The sequence below is a fragment of the Dromiciops gliroides genome, chromosome 2 (genome assembly GCF_019393635.1).
Source record: "Dromiciops gliroides isolate mDroGli1 chromosome 2, mDroGli1.pri, whole genome shotgun sequence".
Taxonomy (NCBI): Eukaryota; Metazoa; Chordata; class Mammalia; order Microbiotheria; family Microbiotheriidae; genus Dromiciops; species Dromiciops gliroides.
The window spans coordinates 362,005,676-362,025,597 of record NC_057862.1 but is presented as its reverse complement, the minus strand read 5'-3'; the positions used below and the strand labels follow the sequence as shown (position 1 = coordinate 362,025,597).

At 45.7% G+C, this 19,922-nt stretch overlaps 1 protein-coding gene across 2 annotated transcripts in view; it reads right to left on the bottom strand.

Moving 5' to 3' along the window:
• Positions 1 to 9,283, bottom strand: part of TGIF2 (TGFB induced factor homeobox 2) — a 33,355-nt gene extending 24,072 nt beyond the window's left edge. The window contains exons 1-2 of one of the 2 annotated variants that reach the window (XM_043982815.1): positions 9,171 to 9,283; positions 3,746 to 3,984 (exon numbers count right to left, since the gene is read on the bottom strand). In XM_043982815.1, the coding sequence (XP_043838750.1) occupies positions 3,746 to 3,984; positions 9,171 to 9,189 (258 nt within the window). In that variant the 5' untranslated portion in view covers positions 9,190 to 9,283. Of the gene's footprint in view, positions 1 to 3,745; positions 3,985 to 8,468; positions 8,641 to 9,170 lie in introns of those variants that run through there. The other variant, XM_043982816.1, reaches the window with a different exon arrangement.
• Between the last annotated feature and the right edge of the window lie 10,639 nt (positions 9,284 to 19,922).

Below are 19,922 nucleotides of genomic sequence, written 5' to 3'. Positions count from 1 at the left end.
ATGGGGCCACAAAGAGTAGGACGCAGCTTGCAAATGACTGAAGAACAACAAATTCTCTCAGAGCTCAGAACACCATAATTGCTGAAGACTCAAATTACAGGTGATCCAAAGAGCAGGTAGTAGCATGCATCTCATTCAGGAAACATTAAGCACTTACACTATGGGCCAGGAACTGTGCTAAGCACCAGAGATACAAAAAGGGGCAAAGGACAGTCCCTGCCCTCAAAAATCTTCCTTATCTGAAAATTCCCTAATCAGAGAAATCACAGGTCTACTCCCTACACCTATATGGGCTGTACCAGATGGTCACTGAAGTCTCTTCCAATCCCAGGACGTTAGAGAGATCATCTAAGAGTGTAGTATAATAGGGGGAAAAAAACCCCACTAATGGTTTTACAGTTAGGAGAAACCTGGGTTTGAATCCCACCTCTTACAATTACTAGTTAGTTTGTAAATCAACCTCCCCTCTTCCCCCAGACCACTTAAACTTTTAAGTGTCAGTTCACACTTGAAATGAGGATGACAGAAAATGAAGATCAGTCACAGAGGTAGGGGCTCCAAACCAAATCTTCCAACTTTGCATCCTGTGCTCTTTCTACTATAAAATGTTGCCTCTTTTTTGCATTCAAAGCCATCCATGGAATGACCAAAATTTACCTAAGATGAGTGGCTTTGAAAGATTTGAGAATTCTGATCAATACAATGACCACATTTCCAGGGGACTGATGATGAAGCATCCTGTCCACCACGGACAGAGAGCCGATGGGACTTAAAATGCAGAATGGGACATAAATTATGAATTAGTTTTGTTTGAGTGCCCATATTTGTTCCAGGTTTGTTGTTGTTGCTGTTTTAATTCTTCTCCTCAATAGGGTGCAAGGAGGTTGAGAGTGAGAAAATATTTGCTCATTGCAAACAAACAAAAATTAATTAATTAATTAAGATTTAAATCTGCCTTTCTAGCCCCTCAGTACCATCCCTACATGAACTCTGTGCTCCAAACTATTCAAATCACTGTCTCCTGGGGGGCATCTAGGTGGTCCAGTGGATAAAGCACCAGCCCTGGAGGACCTGAGTTCAAATCTAGCCTTGGACACTTGACACATACTAGCTGTGTGACCCTGGACAAGTCACTTAACTCTCATTGCCCCACAATCCGTCCCCCCCCAAAAAAACCCTAAATCACTGTCTCCTGGGGCTTTCCTATGTACCTTTGCTAACACCTCAGAATGGCCTCCTCTCTGTCTCTGTGGCCACTGCAGCCACCACAAGACCCAAAGAAGACATCTCTCCACCAAAGTCCTTGGCACTGTCACATCAACATCAGAAACAAACATGGTTTTATGAATGGAAATAACAGTAAAGAAGATACATTGATAGAGCACAGGCCCTGGATTCAGGAGGACCTGAGTTCAAATCTGACCTCAGACACTTAACACTTACTAGTTGTGTGACCCTAGGCAAGTCACTTAACCCCAACTGCCTCACCAAAAAAAGAAGATACATTGCCACCTGCCTTTCAACTCCCCCGCTAAGCACCAATGGCAAAACAAGGCTTTTAGAGTAGAGGACCTGAGCTCCAGCCCTACACCTCTGTGGGACTCAGGGAAAGTCATTTCACCTCTATGGGCCTCAATTTCTTCAACTGTATAATTATTGGATTGGATTTAGATGGCAGCCTGAAGCCCCTTCTAGCTCTAAATCTATGATCCTGGGACCAGAAGGTCTTTCTATGTACTTGGCTGCTGAAATTTCCTTTTATGTGTTGTCTTCCCCAATCTAAAGGGGAAGTGCTTAATAAATGCTTATTGAGGGGCAGCTTAGATGGCGCAGTGGATAGAGCACCGGCCCTGGAGTCAGAAGTACCTGAGTTCAAATCCAGCCTCAGACACTTAACACTTACTAGCTGTGTGACCCTGGGCAAGTCACTTTACCCCAATTGCCTCACTAAAAAAAAAAAATGTTTATTGAGATCAAGGATTATCATGCTTTTCTGTTTGTATGCCCAATGCTTAGCATACAGTAATTGCTCAATAAATGTTTTTCATTTATTCATGGTATAAAAGGCAGGTTTTTTTGTTCAATGATAAAATATTTATAACAGCAATTTTTGTAGCAGCTAAAAATTGGAAACAAAGTAGATGCCTATCAACTGAGATGGCCACTGAGGTCTCTTTCAATTCTCAAATCCTGTAACTCAGTGACCTTAAGATATCTAAAAAAACCATTGGATTTAGAATATGTAGAGACCTGGGTTTGAATTTCCTGTTCTGACACTTAATCGTTATAGGACCTCCTCTCTAAGTCATTTAAACTCTCCCAAGTTTCAAATTACAGCACATGAATATAATGGAACTTTACTGTATTGTTTTAAAAAAAAAAAAGGATGGGAAGACTTGTGAACCAATCCAAATGAAAAGAGGAGCAGAACCAGGAAAAAAATATACACAACAATGTAAACAGAAACACAACAAAACAATCAAAAGTGAATAGTTGGAGATGATACCAAGCTTAACCCCAAAGGGGAGATGACCTGGCAAACAATATATACAATTGCTACAGAAATCTAAATTGAAAGAACAAGAAATCAATCAAAACTGAATAAAGCAAAATTGAGACAAAGCGTGGCCCTAAGGGAGAGCTAGGAGGCTGTCCCTCTCTTTTGAGGGGTGGGGTGGGGGTAATGACTGAAAAATACTGTATATACTGTAAGATATGGCTAATGTGTTATTTGATTTTGCTGAGATACTTCTTCCCTCACCCCTTTCCCTTTTTCATTCTTTTTTTTTTTGGGGGGGGGGCAGGGCAATGGGGGTTAAGTGACTTGCCCAGGGTCACACAGCTAGTAAGTGTCAAGTTTCTGAGGCTGGATTTGAACTCAGGTACTCCTGAATCCAGGGCCGGTGCTCTATCCACTGTACCACCTAGCTGCCCCCTCTTTTTTCATTCTTGATAACAAAGGATGACTTGTAACAGAGGAGGGAGAGAAAGATTCCTATATTAAGGTAATATTAAAAAGTATATTAATAACGCATTAAAAATTTGTTTTTAACAAAATAAAATGTTGCCCTCTCTCCCCTCAGTCATAACAAGGACTCCCTTATCGGTCAGTACATTTCAAAAAATACTAGCATCAGCTCAAGAGTCAGAGGCTGTGAGTTCAAATCCAATCTCTGACACTACTTATGTGACCTTGGGCAAGTCAATGAAACTTTGGGGCCTGTTTCCTCATTTGTAAAATGAGGGAGTTGGATTGATGGCTTTTGAGGTCCCTTCCAACTCTCAATGCATGATTCTAAGATCTCATCCTGTGAACAAGTGGTTCTCAAAGGAAGCTATCAAGATCTTTCCGGCTGGAACTTCACATACTTAAGTTCCTCAACATAGCCTTGGGACCCCAAGGTCACTTCCCTGACCTAAGAGACATCAGAGGAAGGCTTTGGTGGAGGCTTTGCTATATAAGACCCCTATTAGCAAAGCTAAAGGCAGAAAAATATAAAACATACCACGCCCATTTTATGGATTAGTAAAACTAAGGTACAGAGAGATTAAATGACTCTAGAAACAAAGAAATGTTAAAAGGTTAAGAGAAGCAACCTTAGTGTAAATCACTCCCTCATGTGTAAAGACCTACAGAGGGAAGTATCGGAGTCACAAAGTGAGTTAATCAAAGGGCTTTGACTCCTGACTCTTCTTCACTGGATCCTGTTCCCACGCCCTACGCCCTCCACCCTCCCCACTATACCTGCAGCACAGACAGACTGGTCTGCCCAGAAAGGCTCAGCTTTTCCTGTTCTGAGGGGTAGGCATTGAAGCGGTGCTCATACAGCCAATCTCGGAGAATCTTCACAGACTCCTTTGGGAGGTTTCCCCTCCTCTTCCTCTTGCCGGCCTGGGTCAGGTCCAGGGAGGTCAGCCCTTCTTCCTCACCCAGGTCACTGTCCGACATGCTTGGGCTATCCAGGGTTCGTACAGAAGTCAGACCTGTGGTGGGTGAGAGTAGAAGGAAAAGTCAGGGGCCAAAGAGAAAATTAAACATCAGATCAATTGCTGTCTTTCTTCTACCACGCTACAAATATCCCAAGATTTAATTAATCCTCACAACATCCCAGGGAAGAGAAAGGGGTACTTAACCTCTGAATCTCAAGAGACATCATGGAAGTTAAAAAGAATTGCCTAGGGGGCGGCTAGGTGGCGCACCGGCCCTGGATTCAGGAGTTCCTGAGTTCAAATCGGGCCTCAGACACTTGACACTTACTAGCTGTGTGACCTTGGGCAAGTCACTTAACCCCCATCGCCCCACCAAAAAAAAAAAAAAAGAATCGCCTAAATCTAGGTACAGTTCCCATGCAGACATACTTGGTAAATAACTATTATCTTATTGAAATTAATCACTTTATTTCTTTGGTGCATATGCATGACATGCCCTGGTATTTCTTTTCCTAATCAACAGGGAGGCACCAGAGGTTTATGAAAGATGAAGAAAGCCTCTGATAGATTCCAAACCTTGTACAGAAGAGGGGAAACTGAGGCCCAGATAGGGGAAGTGATTTGCCCGAAGTCATACAAAGAATTAGTAGCTGGATTCTGATTCCAAATCTGCTGCAGTAAACATTGATTAATGTTAATTCTAGTACCTCCCCCCTGTCTTTTTCCCCCCTCTCTTAATTTCCTTTTTATCCTGTTATATTTGCTTGCTATAGTCTCCTCAATTAGATTGTGAGCTCCTTTAGGGGAGGGGCTGTCTTTTTCTGTATCCCTAGTACTTAGTGCAGTGCCTACCACATAGCAGGCATTTAGGAACTTTTTACTGACTAATTTATTAAGGACCTACAATGAGAAAGGGCCCTAGGGATTTAAAAAGTTACATTCTAAATAGGGAGGGTCAACACCTAAACAGAGAAGTACATATAGAAATATTTGAAGAAGGGAGTATTAACGACCAGGGGCACCTAGGAAGGCATCCTGTAGGAGGCGGTACCTAAAATTAACTGATTCTAGTAGCATTAGTGAGCAGGGAGCAAGCAGCTTATTGGAGTGATGGGGAACTGCCTATTATACAAGTAGAAGCCACCTGCCAGAATTCCTGACACCACTGTAGGCTGGTTTGGCTAGAATTGTGACCCCCAAGCCTTTTCCAGCCTCAGGCTTTTCCCTTGGTAAAATGGAGAAGAGGATATTTGTGCTTCCCATCTCAGTGGTTTGAAGTGTCCTTAGAAGGTGTGACCAGGAACCCACAAAATTGAAGAGTAAGTCTTTTGTTGAAGACGTGTCTGTATTTTAGGTTACAAGCATCTCCCGAAGACCCATTCAGAATGGCGGTCATGACTAATGCCAACCTGAACCATGTTTGCTATCAGCAGAGACACCTATATAGACAGAGAGAGGAGAGCCTGGTGACACAGACAAGGGCAGGGAAACCCCGCACATCTTCGGCACCCCTTTCACATGTGGCCCCACAGACATTAACACTGGCCAGAGGCAGCAACAGAGTATGGAGAATTCCTGAGTGAAATTGAGAACTCCAAAAAAACCCCACCAGTTGGCAGCAATACAGTGGGAGTGATGGAAGTGATCCTGGATAAGTGGCAGAACCAAAAGACTATGAGCTAGACCTGGGCTTCTTAATGTCTGGGATTCGTGAACTTTTTTTGAAAAAACACTGTATTTCAGTATAATTGGTTTCCTTTTGTGAATGTTACTTTTTTATGCATTAAAAAAATTATTCCTAGAAGGGGTCCATAGGTTTCCTGAGACTGTCCAAGGAATCCATGACACACAAAAAGTTAAGCATCCCTATCTTAGACAGACAAAACTAATTTTCAGGACCAAGCAAAGGTGCTGCTCAAAGACTAAGGTTAGCCAGGCCTAAAGAACACAAGAGATTTAGAGACATTAACAGAACTAAACCTGGCCCATGCTCTTTCTTTGTGAATTATAAAACTGTCAGGGGCGGCTAGGTGGCACAGTGGATAAAGCACCGGCCCTGGATTCAGGAGTACCTGAGTTCAAATCCGGCCTCAGACACTTGACACTTACTAGCTGTGTGACCCTGGGCAAGTCACTTAACCCCCCATTGCCCCGCAAAAAAAAAAAAAAAAGAATTATAAAACTGTCAATTATGTAGGGACCCTTAGTTCTTTCCCTTTTGGGGGTATACAGTATATAACCATAAGGTGGTGCTATTAAGTACTGAGAAGTGCATAGGTATCTAGAGGAACTGGAACTCAAATGCAATACAATGTAGTAAATCAAATACTGATTAAATGCCTATCCTACCCAGAGCACAGAGGAGAAAGGGTTTAGGCAAGTACCAAGGTCCATTCTAAAGAAGTTTAGTGCCTAATAAAGTCTACTACTTTGCTCTTCCTGCTGGTCTAGCACAAGGCTTTACAAAATATGAATTGCTGAATTTAAGGCAATAAAAACAAATGATACAGGATTAATGCAGAAATAGGATTAATGTTATTATGTGTATATATATATGTGTGTGTATATATATATATATATATCTATATGTATATGTATAGAGATATATAGATATAACCTATATCAGATTACCTGCTGTCTAGGGGAGGGGGGAGGGAGGGGAGGGAGGGAGAAAAATCTGAAATTGTAAAGCATGTATAAACAAAAGTTGAGAACTATCTTTACATGTAACAGAAAAAATAAAATACCTCATACATTAAAAAAAAAAAACAAATGATATCTGTACAATGCTTTACATAGATAGACAAACAGATAGATCATCTAAGGGTGGTCATCATCACCCCATTTTATAGATTGTCAAGCTGTGACTGAACAGATTCAGAAAATGAGATGGGATTTAAAACCAAGACCTGCCCTTACTCCAAAATCCACTTTCTCTGATCTGTTAAGATTCTAGTCTTGCCTGTGATTTAAGGCAAAATCCACGAGGTCCAGGAGTTCACTTTCTCTAACTCTAAAAATAAATGAGAGGTTTGAATTAGATGGTCTCTAAATTCCCTTCCATCTCTGGGATTCAAACTGGTCAAACCAGCCTCCAAACACCTTCCTCACAGAGAGAGGTGCAAACGCATTGTCTCAGAGCAAGGATCCACAGAAAAAATAGAAAGAAAAATAGAAAACAAAGAAAAACTGGAAAATTGACATCAAACCTTCAGAAACACAAACAGGCCCCTCCCACTCCCCCACAAAGGAAGCCTCCAGCTCTGAATTCCTTTGGGGTGTTTTATCTGTTTGCTTTAAAAAAAAAAAATCCTGGCTTTCATCCCCAGCCGAGGCAGGCCCAGAAGATGCGTTTCCCTGCCCAGAGAGTTTGATCCTAATCCCAAAAGAAAAGTGAAGTCTTCCTAGCTCATCTCCCACCCTCACCCCACCCCCCTCTGTGGACATAGATATTTTCTTGGGCAGTGACAAGGAGGAAGCTAGGAATCGGGGAGTGGGAGGAAGGAATAAAGTTTGCTCAAGGTTATCTTGTACAAATTCTGTCTTGGCCTCCAAATTGCATCTGGTAAGCAGCAGCAGCAGCAAGGCTGAGGACTGTGTTGGAATTCCTCCACCAACACCACCATCCCTCCCTCCAGCTCCCACACCAAAAACAGATAGATCTAACACACACCCACCCCTACGCCAAACAACTTACACTCACAACTCTTGACAACTCTTAACCACATAACTGTCACCAACAGTTCACACCAACATTACTACAGGATACTAAGCTTCTCATTGGCCACAGAGTTCTATAAAGTTTTTCCTCTCTCCCAGTGCTTTGCACGGTGGGCCCTAAATCAGCTTTTGTTCAATGCATACATATACACCAATTCTCACAGAAAGGGCACCTGCCTGATAAACACAACCCCAAGTTTCCCATGGGCACTCTCACAGTTCTTGACAACTCACACCAACATTACTTCCAGACTAGCGGCTTCGAGGATCTCCCCCGCAGTGCTCTGCACACAATAGGCAATGAACCAGCATATACAGAGATGTCATATTCACCTGCACGACTTACACATGCCACTTTCACAAGAATGGTCTCACGAGAGACCCCCACAACTTTCACACGCGTGCACTCACACACACCCCCTTTGTATAAAAACACCCTTGCACACAAAGCCCACCCTAAGCTTTGCTGAAATGCAGCTCCTGGGGCGCCCAGGCCAGGAAAGTGGGCTCGATGCAGAGCACATGGCTCGGGGACGGGGGAGGAGCCTTAGATGGGGAGACGGGGGCTCCCCCCGGGAGGGGGGCAACTCCAACAGAAAATGAGGCATGGAGAGCTCGAACCCCCCCCCCAATAACTCCACTTCCCCAAAGCTGCGTCCTCCAATTACCTCCGGACTAGACCCAGGGGACCTAAGGCCACCCCTCCCCAAGCCAGGGGCTGGGGCGGGGGCGGGGGGCGGGTAGGAGAATGGTGGGAAGGGGCTTTCCGTGAAAGGGGCGGGAGAAGGGAAGGTGGCTGGAGAAGAAAGAAAACTCACGTGTCCAAAGGCAGAAAAGTTTCCTTGCCACCCCCACTTCCCGGAGATTGAAGCCGGCGTGCTCAGGACCCCCCCAGTCCCGTGGAGGGGGTTCGGGGAGCAGGGTCTGGTCTTTAAACGAGCCCCCCCTCCAGGGGAACGGGCTCCATGTTGGCCGCCCCGGGCCCCCGCGGAAGATTGTGTGGTCCCTGGTCCGGGCAGGTCCTGGGGGGGTGGGGGGCCTGGAGAGGCTGCGGGGGGGGGCACTAGCTCCGGGAGGGGAGGGGGCTGCCAGCCCCGAGCCCGAGAGGAACGGATGGACTGACGGACGCCGGGAGACAAGAGTTTTCTTTGTTCCAAAGAAGCAGGAACTTGCGCGGGCCGAGCCCGCCCCCGTGTCCCTCTCCCCCGGCCCGGGCCCGCCCGCCTCCGCACCCCCCCCTCGGGCTGTCACTGAATGTAGCTTCCCACGCCCCCCGCCCCCACCCCTCACGGAGGGTCCGGGGTGCTGGGGGGGGGTGTGGGGGGAGGCTGGGGGGGGGGGGCGCGGACAAAGGTGCCTCCGTCGCCGCGGCCGGCCGGGGGAGGCTAGAAAGAGCCCCCGCCCCCGCCCCCGGGCTTGCACGCGCACGGTTTGCACGCGCATACGTTCCCCGCCCCCGCACACAGACACACAAACTTTCCCACTTCTCGGTCTCCGTCCCCGCCGCTGCCCGGACTCACTTTTCCGAGCAGCCTTCATGTCCACGCGGGCCCCTCGGCTCCGGGCCCGGGGCACGGCGTGGGGGAGTGCGGGGGGGTCGCAGGAGGGAGGCAGGCAGGCTCGGGGGACGGCGCGGAAGAGGGGTCTCCGGGGGGCTGCACTCCCTGCTGACACACGCTCTGACAGCTCCCAGGCTGGAAACCACCCCGGCGGCCTGACGTCAGATCCCCTCCCCGCGCCCCCTCCTCCAGCCCCTGCCCCCCCCAGGATGCCCCTCCCTCTTTCTCCGCCCCCCGACCCGGCCGGGACCCCTAACCAACTAACGCCCAGCCCCTAGGCCGGGGGCGGGGGGGGGAGGAGGGGGAAAGGACAGAGTCCTGGAGGTCACAGGGAAAGGAGCTGGGGGTTCCCGGGACACAGCTGGGGGCGGGACCTGCAATTTCAGCTGCCATCTCCTCCAAGCACTTCTGAGGTCCCGGGAATTGAGTGGGGTGGTTCGCAGTACCTGGGTAAAGGTGGGTCCTTCGCGTGGTCTGGGAAGAGGCAGCGCCGCGCCGTGGACCGAGCCCTGGGGTCTTAGTGCCGGCTCTGTCGCCACGGGTAGCAGTAGGATCCGGAGATAACTCCTCCCTGTCTCTGCGCCTCAGTTTCCTCTTCTGTCCAATGAGACAGTAGGCTTATCTCTTCGCGGCCCCACGGTTCAGTCTTTTAAATATGGATTGTTCCGGCCTTTTGTCAGGAGTGTGAATCTAGACGCTTCACAGACCCTCCTTCGGCAAACAAACCAGACTTGACCTCCGGATGGTCTTCAGCTCTCCGTTTCCTCCACCCCCACCCCACGGGCCCGGAGCTAGGGACCTCCAGGGTGCACGAGAAGTGTGTGTGGACTTGAAACAAGTTTTATTAAGCGGCTGCTAAATTGGCGCTTAACCTTTCTTGAAAGCGATTGCATTGCTCACTTTAACTGGAGTTCCATTCACTTAAACAAGAGTTTTAGAAGTACAAAGCATGGTAATAAATACGCCGGGAGATACAAAAACAATTTGAAATAAGCCCTGCCCTCAAGGAGCTTACATCCTATTGGCTAGTAGAAGATATTCCTCAATATCTCTAAAGCGTCGCCCCTCCCCCGTCCGAGTCCCAAGACCCTTTGTTTGTACCCTCTGTTTGTCCTAGAGGCTTCCCGAGCTTGTAAACACAAAGTCCAAACCAGAGCAAGTAGAGGCATATAGAATTGGATTGCAAATACCTCTGCAACCCCTCAAAAGCGAGGTCAAAGAATGGGCATTGGAGTCCACTTAAAAGCTGGAAGGGAAATCGGAGATGGAGCATGTTTGGTGAAAAAAAATTCCATCTAGAATCAGAAGACAGGCTTTGGGATCGCTGCCCTACCATCTGTGTAACTGCGGACAACTCACGTTCTCTGGGTCTGCTATCCCATCTGCAAAATGAGTGGGTCAGACTAGATAACCACCAAGACCTTTTCGACTTTCCAGGTCTTTGATTACATAGGTCATCTAGACCAACTCTTTCATTTATTGAAGTCGAAACTAAAGCCCAGAAAATGACTTGCTCTAAGTCTCACCGCTAATGGATGACATATCCAACAAGTTAGTAGTGGAGTAGGCACTTTATAGGAATAAGGTCTAGAATCAGTTACTACCAGTGATCCCGCGCAAGTCATTTCCCCTTCTCTAGGCATTAGTTTCTTCCAATGTAAAATGAGAAGGTTGGTTTAAATAAAATCTGAGGTCCCTTTTTCTTGTCAAATCTATGATTCGGGGGCGGCTAGGTGGTGCAGTGGATAGAGCACCGGCCCTGGAGTCAGGAGGACCTGAGTTCAAATCGGGCCTCAGACACTTAACACTTACTAGCTGTGTGACCCTGGGCAAGTCACTTAACCCCAATTGCCTCACTAAAAAACAAAACAAAACAAAAGTCTTTAAAAAAAAATCTATGGGGGCGGCTAGGTGGTGCAGTGGATAAAGCACCGGCCCTGGATTCAGGAGTTCCTGAGTTCAAATCGGGCCTCAGACACTTAACACTTACTAGTTGTGTGACCCTGGGCAAGTCACTTAACCCCATTGCCCTGTTAAAAAAAAAATCTATGCTTCTGCTTCACATCTGTCCAATATATTATACACACAGTGCCAAAACAATCAACTAAAAGTTCCAGTATGATCACATCACTCCCTTGCTCAAGAACTTTCAGTGGTTGCCTATTGTCTCTAGTACAAAATAGAGACTCAAGTCTGACATATAAAGCACTTGATGATCTCTCTCCAGCCTACCTTAAGCAGTTCATTTCACACCACTCTTTTTCATACATTCTGTGTTCCATCCTAACTGGCTTTCTACTTTTCTCAGCAACTTGGAAGTCTGTTTCCTGCCTTCATGTCTTTTCCAAGGCTATTCCACCACCCCCCCAGCCTGGAATATAGTCCCTCTTCACCTCCACTTCTTGGAATCCTGGCTCTTTCTTCAAGTCTCAGTTCCATGGGCCACACAAACCCCCTGGGAATGTTTTATTGATTGTGTTACTTAAGGTTTTCTCCTTTCTCGAACTATCCTGAATATGTTTCTCTGTTGATCAAAGTACTTAATGAAAACTCATTGGATTGAATGCATGATCCCATAGTCTCCCGCCTCTGGAAGAGGGTTATCCTAACCCTAATCCCCATCCCCCAAACACACAGGTACCTAATGGAAATTACCTAAATCTTCACACATTGTGTGGGGGACAAAACCGATGGGAAAGCAAATGTACAAGATACTATTTCTAGGTGGACCACAGGGAAAGCGTTCTTGGGATGGGAGAATAGACACTACTCTCCCCCTTCTCCCCAGATAAATTTTAGACTTTGGAGTTGAACATTACATACTTCAGTAGTAGTTGTCGTGCCCCAGGCTAGCAATCTGGAGTTTGGGGTTCTAATCTCAGCTCAGCTACAGACTTCCGGGGTGGCCTTATTTCCTCTCTTTTCTCCTCCCTTTCCTGACTAAGTGAAATGGGGATAATAAGCCAGATTCTGGTGGGCAAAAGCTAGGAAATCATCACCCACAACTCTCTTAGTACGGAAGGGGGAGGTGCTGTCTTTGGATCTCTTCTAAATTTAAACACTGATCCTCCCGCACACCACGGCTGCTCTCCCAATCAGATTGTAGGCACTTTAACAGATTCTAATCAGCATTTGTGAGACCACCCCAGGAGTGTTAATTTAAGGATTGTTTGGGGATATTTTGGTGAAACTTCAGTTCTTCTCTTCAGCCCCCTTTTAGCACTTTGTAAAGAATATTGTTGGGGCAGCTAGGTGGGGCAGTGGATAAAGCACCGGTCCTGGATTCAAGAGTACCTGAGTTCAAATCCAGCCTCAGACACTTGACACTTACTAGCTGTGTTACCCTGGGCAAGTCACTTAACCCCCATTGCCCCGCAAAAAAAAAAAGAAAAAAAGAATATTGTCCTCTGGAGTTCTGGGAAAATTTAGACCGGAAAATTCCGAGCCCAGGAGTAGATTATTAGAGGTCCAATATTCTCCCCCTCCCCGACAAATTTTGGAGTTGAGGAAAATGAGGTTCAGGGAGTTCTTGTCCAATCCTTAAATTCTACGACAAGAAAGGTTTTCTATATTTTTATTGTGTGGTCTTGGGCAAGTCACTTTAATACTGTCTCAGTTTCCCCCTTGGGTTATCCACTTAACCTCATTGGGCCTCAGTTTCTTCATCTGTAAAATAAGAGGGCTGGCCTCTGCAATTTCTTCCAACTAGAGGTCTCTAATTCCCTGATCTCCCTACATGTCAGAGAAGCTTTTCTGTACTTTTGCTTGTGTGGCCATAGGCAAGTCATTTTGATTCAGTTTCTCCATGAGTAAAATGAGGGGAATTGTATTAATGATGTGACTTTGGAACAAATTATAAGAATAGATAGTGCTTATATAGTGTTTTAAGGTTTGCAAATATAAAGGTAAGTACTATTATTACTCCATTTTCCAGATGGGGAAACTGAGGCAGACTTGACCAGAGTCAGTACCTGAGGGGGAAATCTGAACTCAGATTTTTCCAGCATGCTACCGTCTGCACCACCTAACTACTGTCTTTCTGGAATTGGTATTGGGGCCTAGGCTTGAATGGTGGCTCAGATTTCAACAGTTAGAGGTAGGGAAGAGAGAAAAGGTAAAAGCTGGGAGGATTCAGGACCTTTGGCTAATGGAGTCCTCATTTCTCCCAGAGGCTTTAGAGCTTAGCAAGGTACATCTCTATCCTTCCTCTGTGAGGCCCAGTCCAAGCTTTACTGCCGTCCTGGGAATATCATGTTGTCCATTCAAAAGCTGGGGGGAAACCCAACCCAACCTGGAGCACCTGGGGTCGGAGGAGGGGGAGGGGACGCTGAGGCTGGGCTGGGCTGGAACTGAGAAAGCCAGTGTGTTGCTAGTGAGAGGGGCTGCATGGCAGAAACCTCCGCTCCCCACCTGGTTTGAGATGTCTGATGTCCCTGTGGGCCACATACACAAAATGGCTGCCCTGGGAAGGGCAGCCATTTTGCAAGGCTCGAACTAGAAATTAAGCCCCTTTGGCAAGCAGAATCCTAGAATAGGAAAGCCCTGAGGAATGATGAGAGCCTAGTGTCTCAGCCATCTTCAGGGATCATCTCAGAGTCAGGACGGGATGCTCCTCCAATCTCCAAAACCAAATGAGTTGTAACTCAGTGTAAGATAACCCTTTCATGGGACAGAGGGGAAGAGAAAGGATCTCACAAACAACTCTGGGGTCTTGAGACTGGGAACCTTTGCCTAATAGAAGCTGTTTCATAATCACCCTTCAGGCCTGGAGTCCTGAGCCCCTTCATGAGTGACTTTTGGCATGTCACCCAAGCTCCTTGAGCCTCAGTTTTCTCATCTGTATAGTGGGCTTAAAAATCCTATGTCCAGAGGGCAGTTAGGTGGTACAGTGGATAAAGCACTGGCCTTGGATTCAGGAGGACCTGAGTTCAAATCCAGCCTCAGACACTTGACACTATCTGTGTGACCCTGGGCAAGTCACTTAACCCTCATTGCCCCGCAAAACCAAAACAAAACAAAACAAAAATCCTGTGTCCATCACAGCATGGTTCTTAGCATCTAATGAGATCACTGATGAAGGGTTCCATAAATGTGAGTTTTTTAGTTTCTTTTTGTCTTTCTGTGCCTTTCAAATAAAAGGTAGATCCTACAACCCAGACTGGATTCCCATTGGCTCTGTGAACTTGGGCCAGCTGCTTTAACCTCTCAGTGCCCCAGGAAAATCTCTAAAACTTTAAATTGCAGAACTTTCTGCACTGATAGAGGGATTTTCTCACCAAGGACCTCCCTATGTTAATGAAAACAGGTCCAGGTTTCCAATTTTTTTTTTCAGGTCTCCAATTTTTTAAAAAGGGGCAAAAAAGCCTACCAGTTTTTTATAATATATTATTTTTATTCTCATTTTCCCTTCATCAATGATCCATAAGATCTCCCAGAAGTAATCTCAGAGCCCTCCAGAGATTGTTCCTGTTCTTTCCTCTCAGGAGGCAGAGGAAAATCACAAGAGAACAGGCCTGAGATAATAAAAACAATAGCTGAAATTTATATAGCTCCATAAAGTACTTTATAGGCAGTCCCATCATTGATCTACTTCTTTTATAATGGAACATTTTTTGGGAAGGAATGTTAGATTTAAATCAGTCAGTCACTTACCAGGCGCTAAGTGTGGCATGATTCCAAGATCACTGGCATCAGAAGACCCAAGCGTGAATCCCAGCTCTGACAACTTACCTACCCAAGTGACCTCTGGGAAGTTAATTAACCTCTCTGGGTTTTTGTTTTCTCATCTCTAAAATGAAAGTTTTGGACTAGATGACCTCTAAGGCCCTCATCGTTACAAGAGCAGCCCCATGTGACTGGGAAATTCAGTTCAATAAGCATTTTTTTTTAATTTATTTATTTTTAAGTGAGGCAATTGGGGTTAAGTGACTTGCCCAAGGTCACACAGCTAGTAAGTGTTAAGTGTCTGAGGCTGGATTTGAACTCAGGTACTCCTGACTCCAGGGTCGGTGCTCTATCCACTGTGCCACCCAGCTGCCCCTCAATAAGCATTTTAAAAGCATTTATTATGTGCCCTACTCTACAAAAATGAACACATGGGGAACCTTGCACTGTAGTGGGGGGGGGGGGCGGCAGATAGCTATTAGTACAAGGTTGAACGGGATCTAGGAAAAAGAGCCAAAATACTGGGAGAAAATTTGAAGAGGGAGAGATCACTCTTTCAAAGATCACTTTTTGCTTTGTGTGTGTGTGTGGGGGGGTGGTTTTGGTTTTTTTTTTGGTGGGGGCAAAGGGGAAAGGAAGGAAGTGAATGAGTGAACAAAAAACATTTATTAAGTGTTGGCACCTTGCTAAGCCCCTGGGGTTACAACTTCAAAATCCAGGAAAGTCTCTGTCCTCAAGGAATTTACAATCTAATCTAGGAAGAAAACAGATATTTGGGCCTGGTGGCTAAGCCAGGTGTTTTGCCAAGAAGTCACAGTGACTGTTGCCTTTCTTTGTATTGTCCCATCCATAGTAATCTATTCATATATGCTTATCAATCAACAAACATTTACTAAGGGTTAACTCTCAGGTACTTTGTCAGTAGGGACTAGGAAAAAGAAAAAAGAAAAATAGCCCCTGCCCTCAGGAATCTTATTTTCTAATGTACTTAAATAGGAAGAAACAATATAAAATATGTAGGGAATAAAGAAAGGTAACCTTAGTGGAGAAGGCACTAACAGTTGAGGAAGATTGGGCAAGGCCTGTAGCAGAAGATAGCATTTGAATCAAGTCTTTTTTTTTTTTGGTGAGGCAATTGGGGTTAAGTGACTTGCCAAGGGTCACACAGCTAGTAAGTGTCAAGTGTCCAAGGTCGGATTTGAACGCAGATCCTCCTGACTCCAGGGCCAGTGCTCTATCCACTGTGCTACCCAGCTGCCCCTGAATCAGGTCTTGAAGAAAGCCAAGTATTCTTTTTTTTTTTTTAGTGAGGCAATTGGGGTTAAGTGACTTGTCCAGGGTTACACAGCTAGTAAGTGTTAAGTGTCTGAGGTGGATTTGAACTCAGGTACTCCTGACTCTAGGGCCAGTGCTCTATCCACTGCGCCACCTAGCTGCCCCGGAAGCCAAGTATTCTAAAAGGAAGAAATGAGGAGGGGACATGGGAGACAGCCAATGCAAATGCATGGAGATAGAGAGTTGGGATGATAGAACATTGGCATCATTTGTGAGAGAACCCCCCCAAAAAAAAAACCACACCAATAGGCCAGTAGAGCTGAATTGGAGAATGGGTATAGGGAAGTAAAGTTTAGGATAGTAAGGGGGCAGGATGGAAAGAGCCCTCTGTGTCTGACAAAAGAGTTTACATTTGATTCTAGAGATAATAGGGAGCCACTGGAGTTTTTTTGAGGTGTGGAGGTATGTCTGTGACTTTTTAAGACCTAAATATGCTTTAGGAAAATCACTTTGGCAGCTGAGTGACGGATGTGTAGGAATGAATGGGAGAGGCTTGAAACCCAGAGAGCAATGAGGAGCACTAGGCAAGAGGTGATGAGGGCCTGAACCAGGGTGGCCAGATGAATGGTGAGATAGAATCAGGTGTCACACATAAAGATAGAAGCAACACATTTAGCAGCTGATTGGATATATGGAATGAGTGTGGGTGAGGAGTCAATGATGCCCAGCTTATAAACTTGGGGGACTGGAAAGATGTTGACACTCAGAATAAGGAATAGAGAAGTCTGGAAGACGGGTGGGCTGGGGGGAAGGGGATGAGTTGTCGTGGACATGTTGAGTTTGAGATGCCTATGGGCACCCACTTTCCTTCTAGTGACTTCTTTCTGTTGATTACCTCCAATTTAGCCTGTCTATAGCTCATTGATACATAGTTGTTGCATGTTGTCTCCTCCATCTGAATGTGAGTTCCTTGAGGGCAGGAACTGTCTTTTGCCTTTTTTTGTATCCCTTGAATTTAGCACAGTGCCAGGCCTCTATTGTCATTGTTTGTTTGTGTCTCTTTGTGGCCCCATTTGGGGTTTTGTTGGTAGAAATGCCTGAGTGGTTTGCCATTTCCTTCTTTAGCTCATTTTATAGATGAAGAAACTGAGGCCAACAGCATTAAGTGACTTTGTCTGGGGTCATCACACAGCTAGTAAGTGTCTGAGACCAGGTTTGAACTCAGGAAGCCGTCTTCCTGACTCCAGGCCTAACTGTCCTACCTGGCATGCAGTAGGCATTTAAAAAATGCTAACTGACTGACTTCCAGTTTGAATTGTCCAATAGGCAGTCGATGATTTAAGACTGGAAAATTTCAGGAAGGAAATCCTGGATATATGCATTGTTGGATTATATATGTGTTAATGTATTGTGTATCTCACATGTGTGTTGTCCCCTGGTAGACTGTGAGCTTCCTGAAAAAAGGGACCAGCTTACTTTTCTATTTGTCTACATGGTGCTTAGCACACTGCTTTGCACATGGTGCTTAATAAATGCTTCATTCATTCGTGTGTAGATCTGAGAATCATCTTTCTCTCCCTGTTTTATCAAAAGGTTAGCTATTGTGATTATGATGAATTTGAGAAAAGTGACATAGTATTTTGAGCTCAAAGAGTCTTTAAAGGATACATGAATCCAGCTCCCTCATTGTATAGACTCTGAGGTCCAGAAAGGGGTTAGTGACTTGGGTGAAGCTACAGGGAAGTGAAACCATTTCAACATTTACTTCTTCTTCTTTTTTTTTTTTTTTGGTGGGGCAATGAGGGTTAGGTGTCTTGCCCAGGGACTAGTAAGTGTCAAGTGTCTGAAATCCGATTTGAACTCAGGTCCTCCTGAATCCAGGGCTGGTGCTTTATCCACTGTGCCACCTAGCTTCCCCCTTCAACATTTACTTCTGAATATTCTGTAGGCAATGGTGCCCCTACATGTCAGGGGTGAGTTTCTCTACCTGTTTTCTAGTTTTTTCAGGTGCTTAAGGATCTGGGAAAAGCTATGCAAGTAGAGGGAAGTTAAGAGCTTGACCAATGGCCTTACAAGCTGCTAGAGGCAAGTGTGTCCTGGGTGTTTTAGGTGGTTACAACTCAAGTAGTAGCCAAGGCCCAAGGTGAGGAGCAGACAGAGAGGGGGTGGGGTCACTCAGGAAAAATGTCCAGAGGGTCAAGGTGTAGAAGGGGTCTAGATGTCGACAAAAACAGAAGACAAATGGCCAAAGATGGGTAAGGTTCAGGCTGGGTAGAGGGATGGTTAGGGAGAGCGGCAGGAGGCAGAAGGGTAGGGTTAAGGTTATTAGCTGGGCCTGAACCAGTTCCAAGACTCACCTGGTCTTCCCTCTTCCCCAACTTGAAACGAGTCTGGCCTTTGGGGAGGATCTGAAAGGATGACACTGGAGACAGAGATTTCTTGCTTTGTGTAAATTTGCATTATGCAAATTTGACTTTACATAAAGAATTCTTAAAGAAACCCACATCCCAAATAAATACCCCTGTTAACTTTACTTTACCGGGCTTTCTCTCTGTACTTCTGCCCCTCAGTTCCAAACAAAAACAAAACAAAAAACACCAAAACCCCATAAAAAGGGGCAGCTAGATGGCGCAGTGGATAGAGCACCGGCCCTGGAGTCAGGAGTACCTGAGTTCAAATCTGGCCTCAGACACTTAACACTTACTAGCTGTGTGACCCTGGGCAAGTCACTTAACCCCAATTGCCTCACTAAAAAAAACAAACAAACCAAAAAAAAAACCCATAAAAACTCCCTAGAGGGGCAGCTAGGTGGCGCAGTGGATAGAGCACCGGCCCTGGAGTCAGGAGTACCTGAGTTCAAATCTGGCCTCAGACACTTAACACTTACTAACTGTGTGACCCTGGGCAAGTCACTTGACCCCAATTGCCTCATTAAAAAAAAAAAAAAAGATAAAATTCCCTAGAACCCTAAAAGAAACCCAAACCCAAAACCATTCCAAAGGAAAGCAGAGCCCACACTCAGACCAACCACTGCTGTCACTGCCACTGATGCACTGGGGCTGAGTATGACAACCCTAATTCAGGGTTGCTTTTCACTGGGTAGAGGTTCTGTGCTCCATCAAATCCAGCCTCCCTCATCCTCTGCTTACTGTCTCCCACTTCCCACCCTCAGATACTTAGTTGTAACTAAGATGAAGCAATCAGGGCTTTGTCCCAGGGCTGGGAATTTGGAAGACTGCTAGTACCGGTATCTCTTCTTCCCATCCTAACAGGAGCTGCTTTATCCCCAGGGGAATTTCCACTCCCTACCCTGCTCCTAACAGCAGGGTACTGCAGCAACTTCGACTGAGGGCAGGTAGGCCTACAACTTCTTGATTGTTGCACATACCAAAATTTCTAGTTATATCTCTGCTGGTATATTGAAAGTACACTTGGGGGGCAGCTAGGTGGCGCGGTGGATAGAGCACTGGCCCTGGATTCAGGAGGACCTGAGTTCAAACTCGGCCTCAGACACTTAACACCAGCTATGTGACCCTGGGCAAGTCAGTTAACCCCAATCGCCTCACACAGAAAGAAAGAAAGAAAGAAAGAAAGAAAGAAAGAAAGAAAGAAAGAAAGAAAGAAAGAAAGAAAGAAAGAAAGAAAGAAAGAAAGAAAGAAAGAAAGAAAGAAAGAAAGAAAGGAAGGAAGGAAGGAAGGAAGAAAGGAAGGAAGAAAGGAAGGAAGAAAGGAAGAAAGGAAGAAAGAGAAAGAAAGAACGAACACTTGGGATGG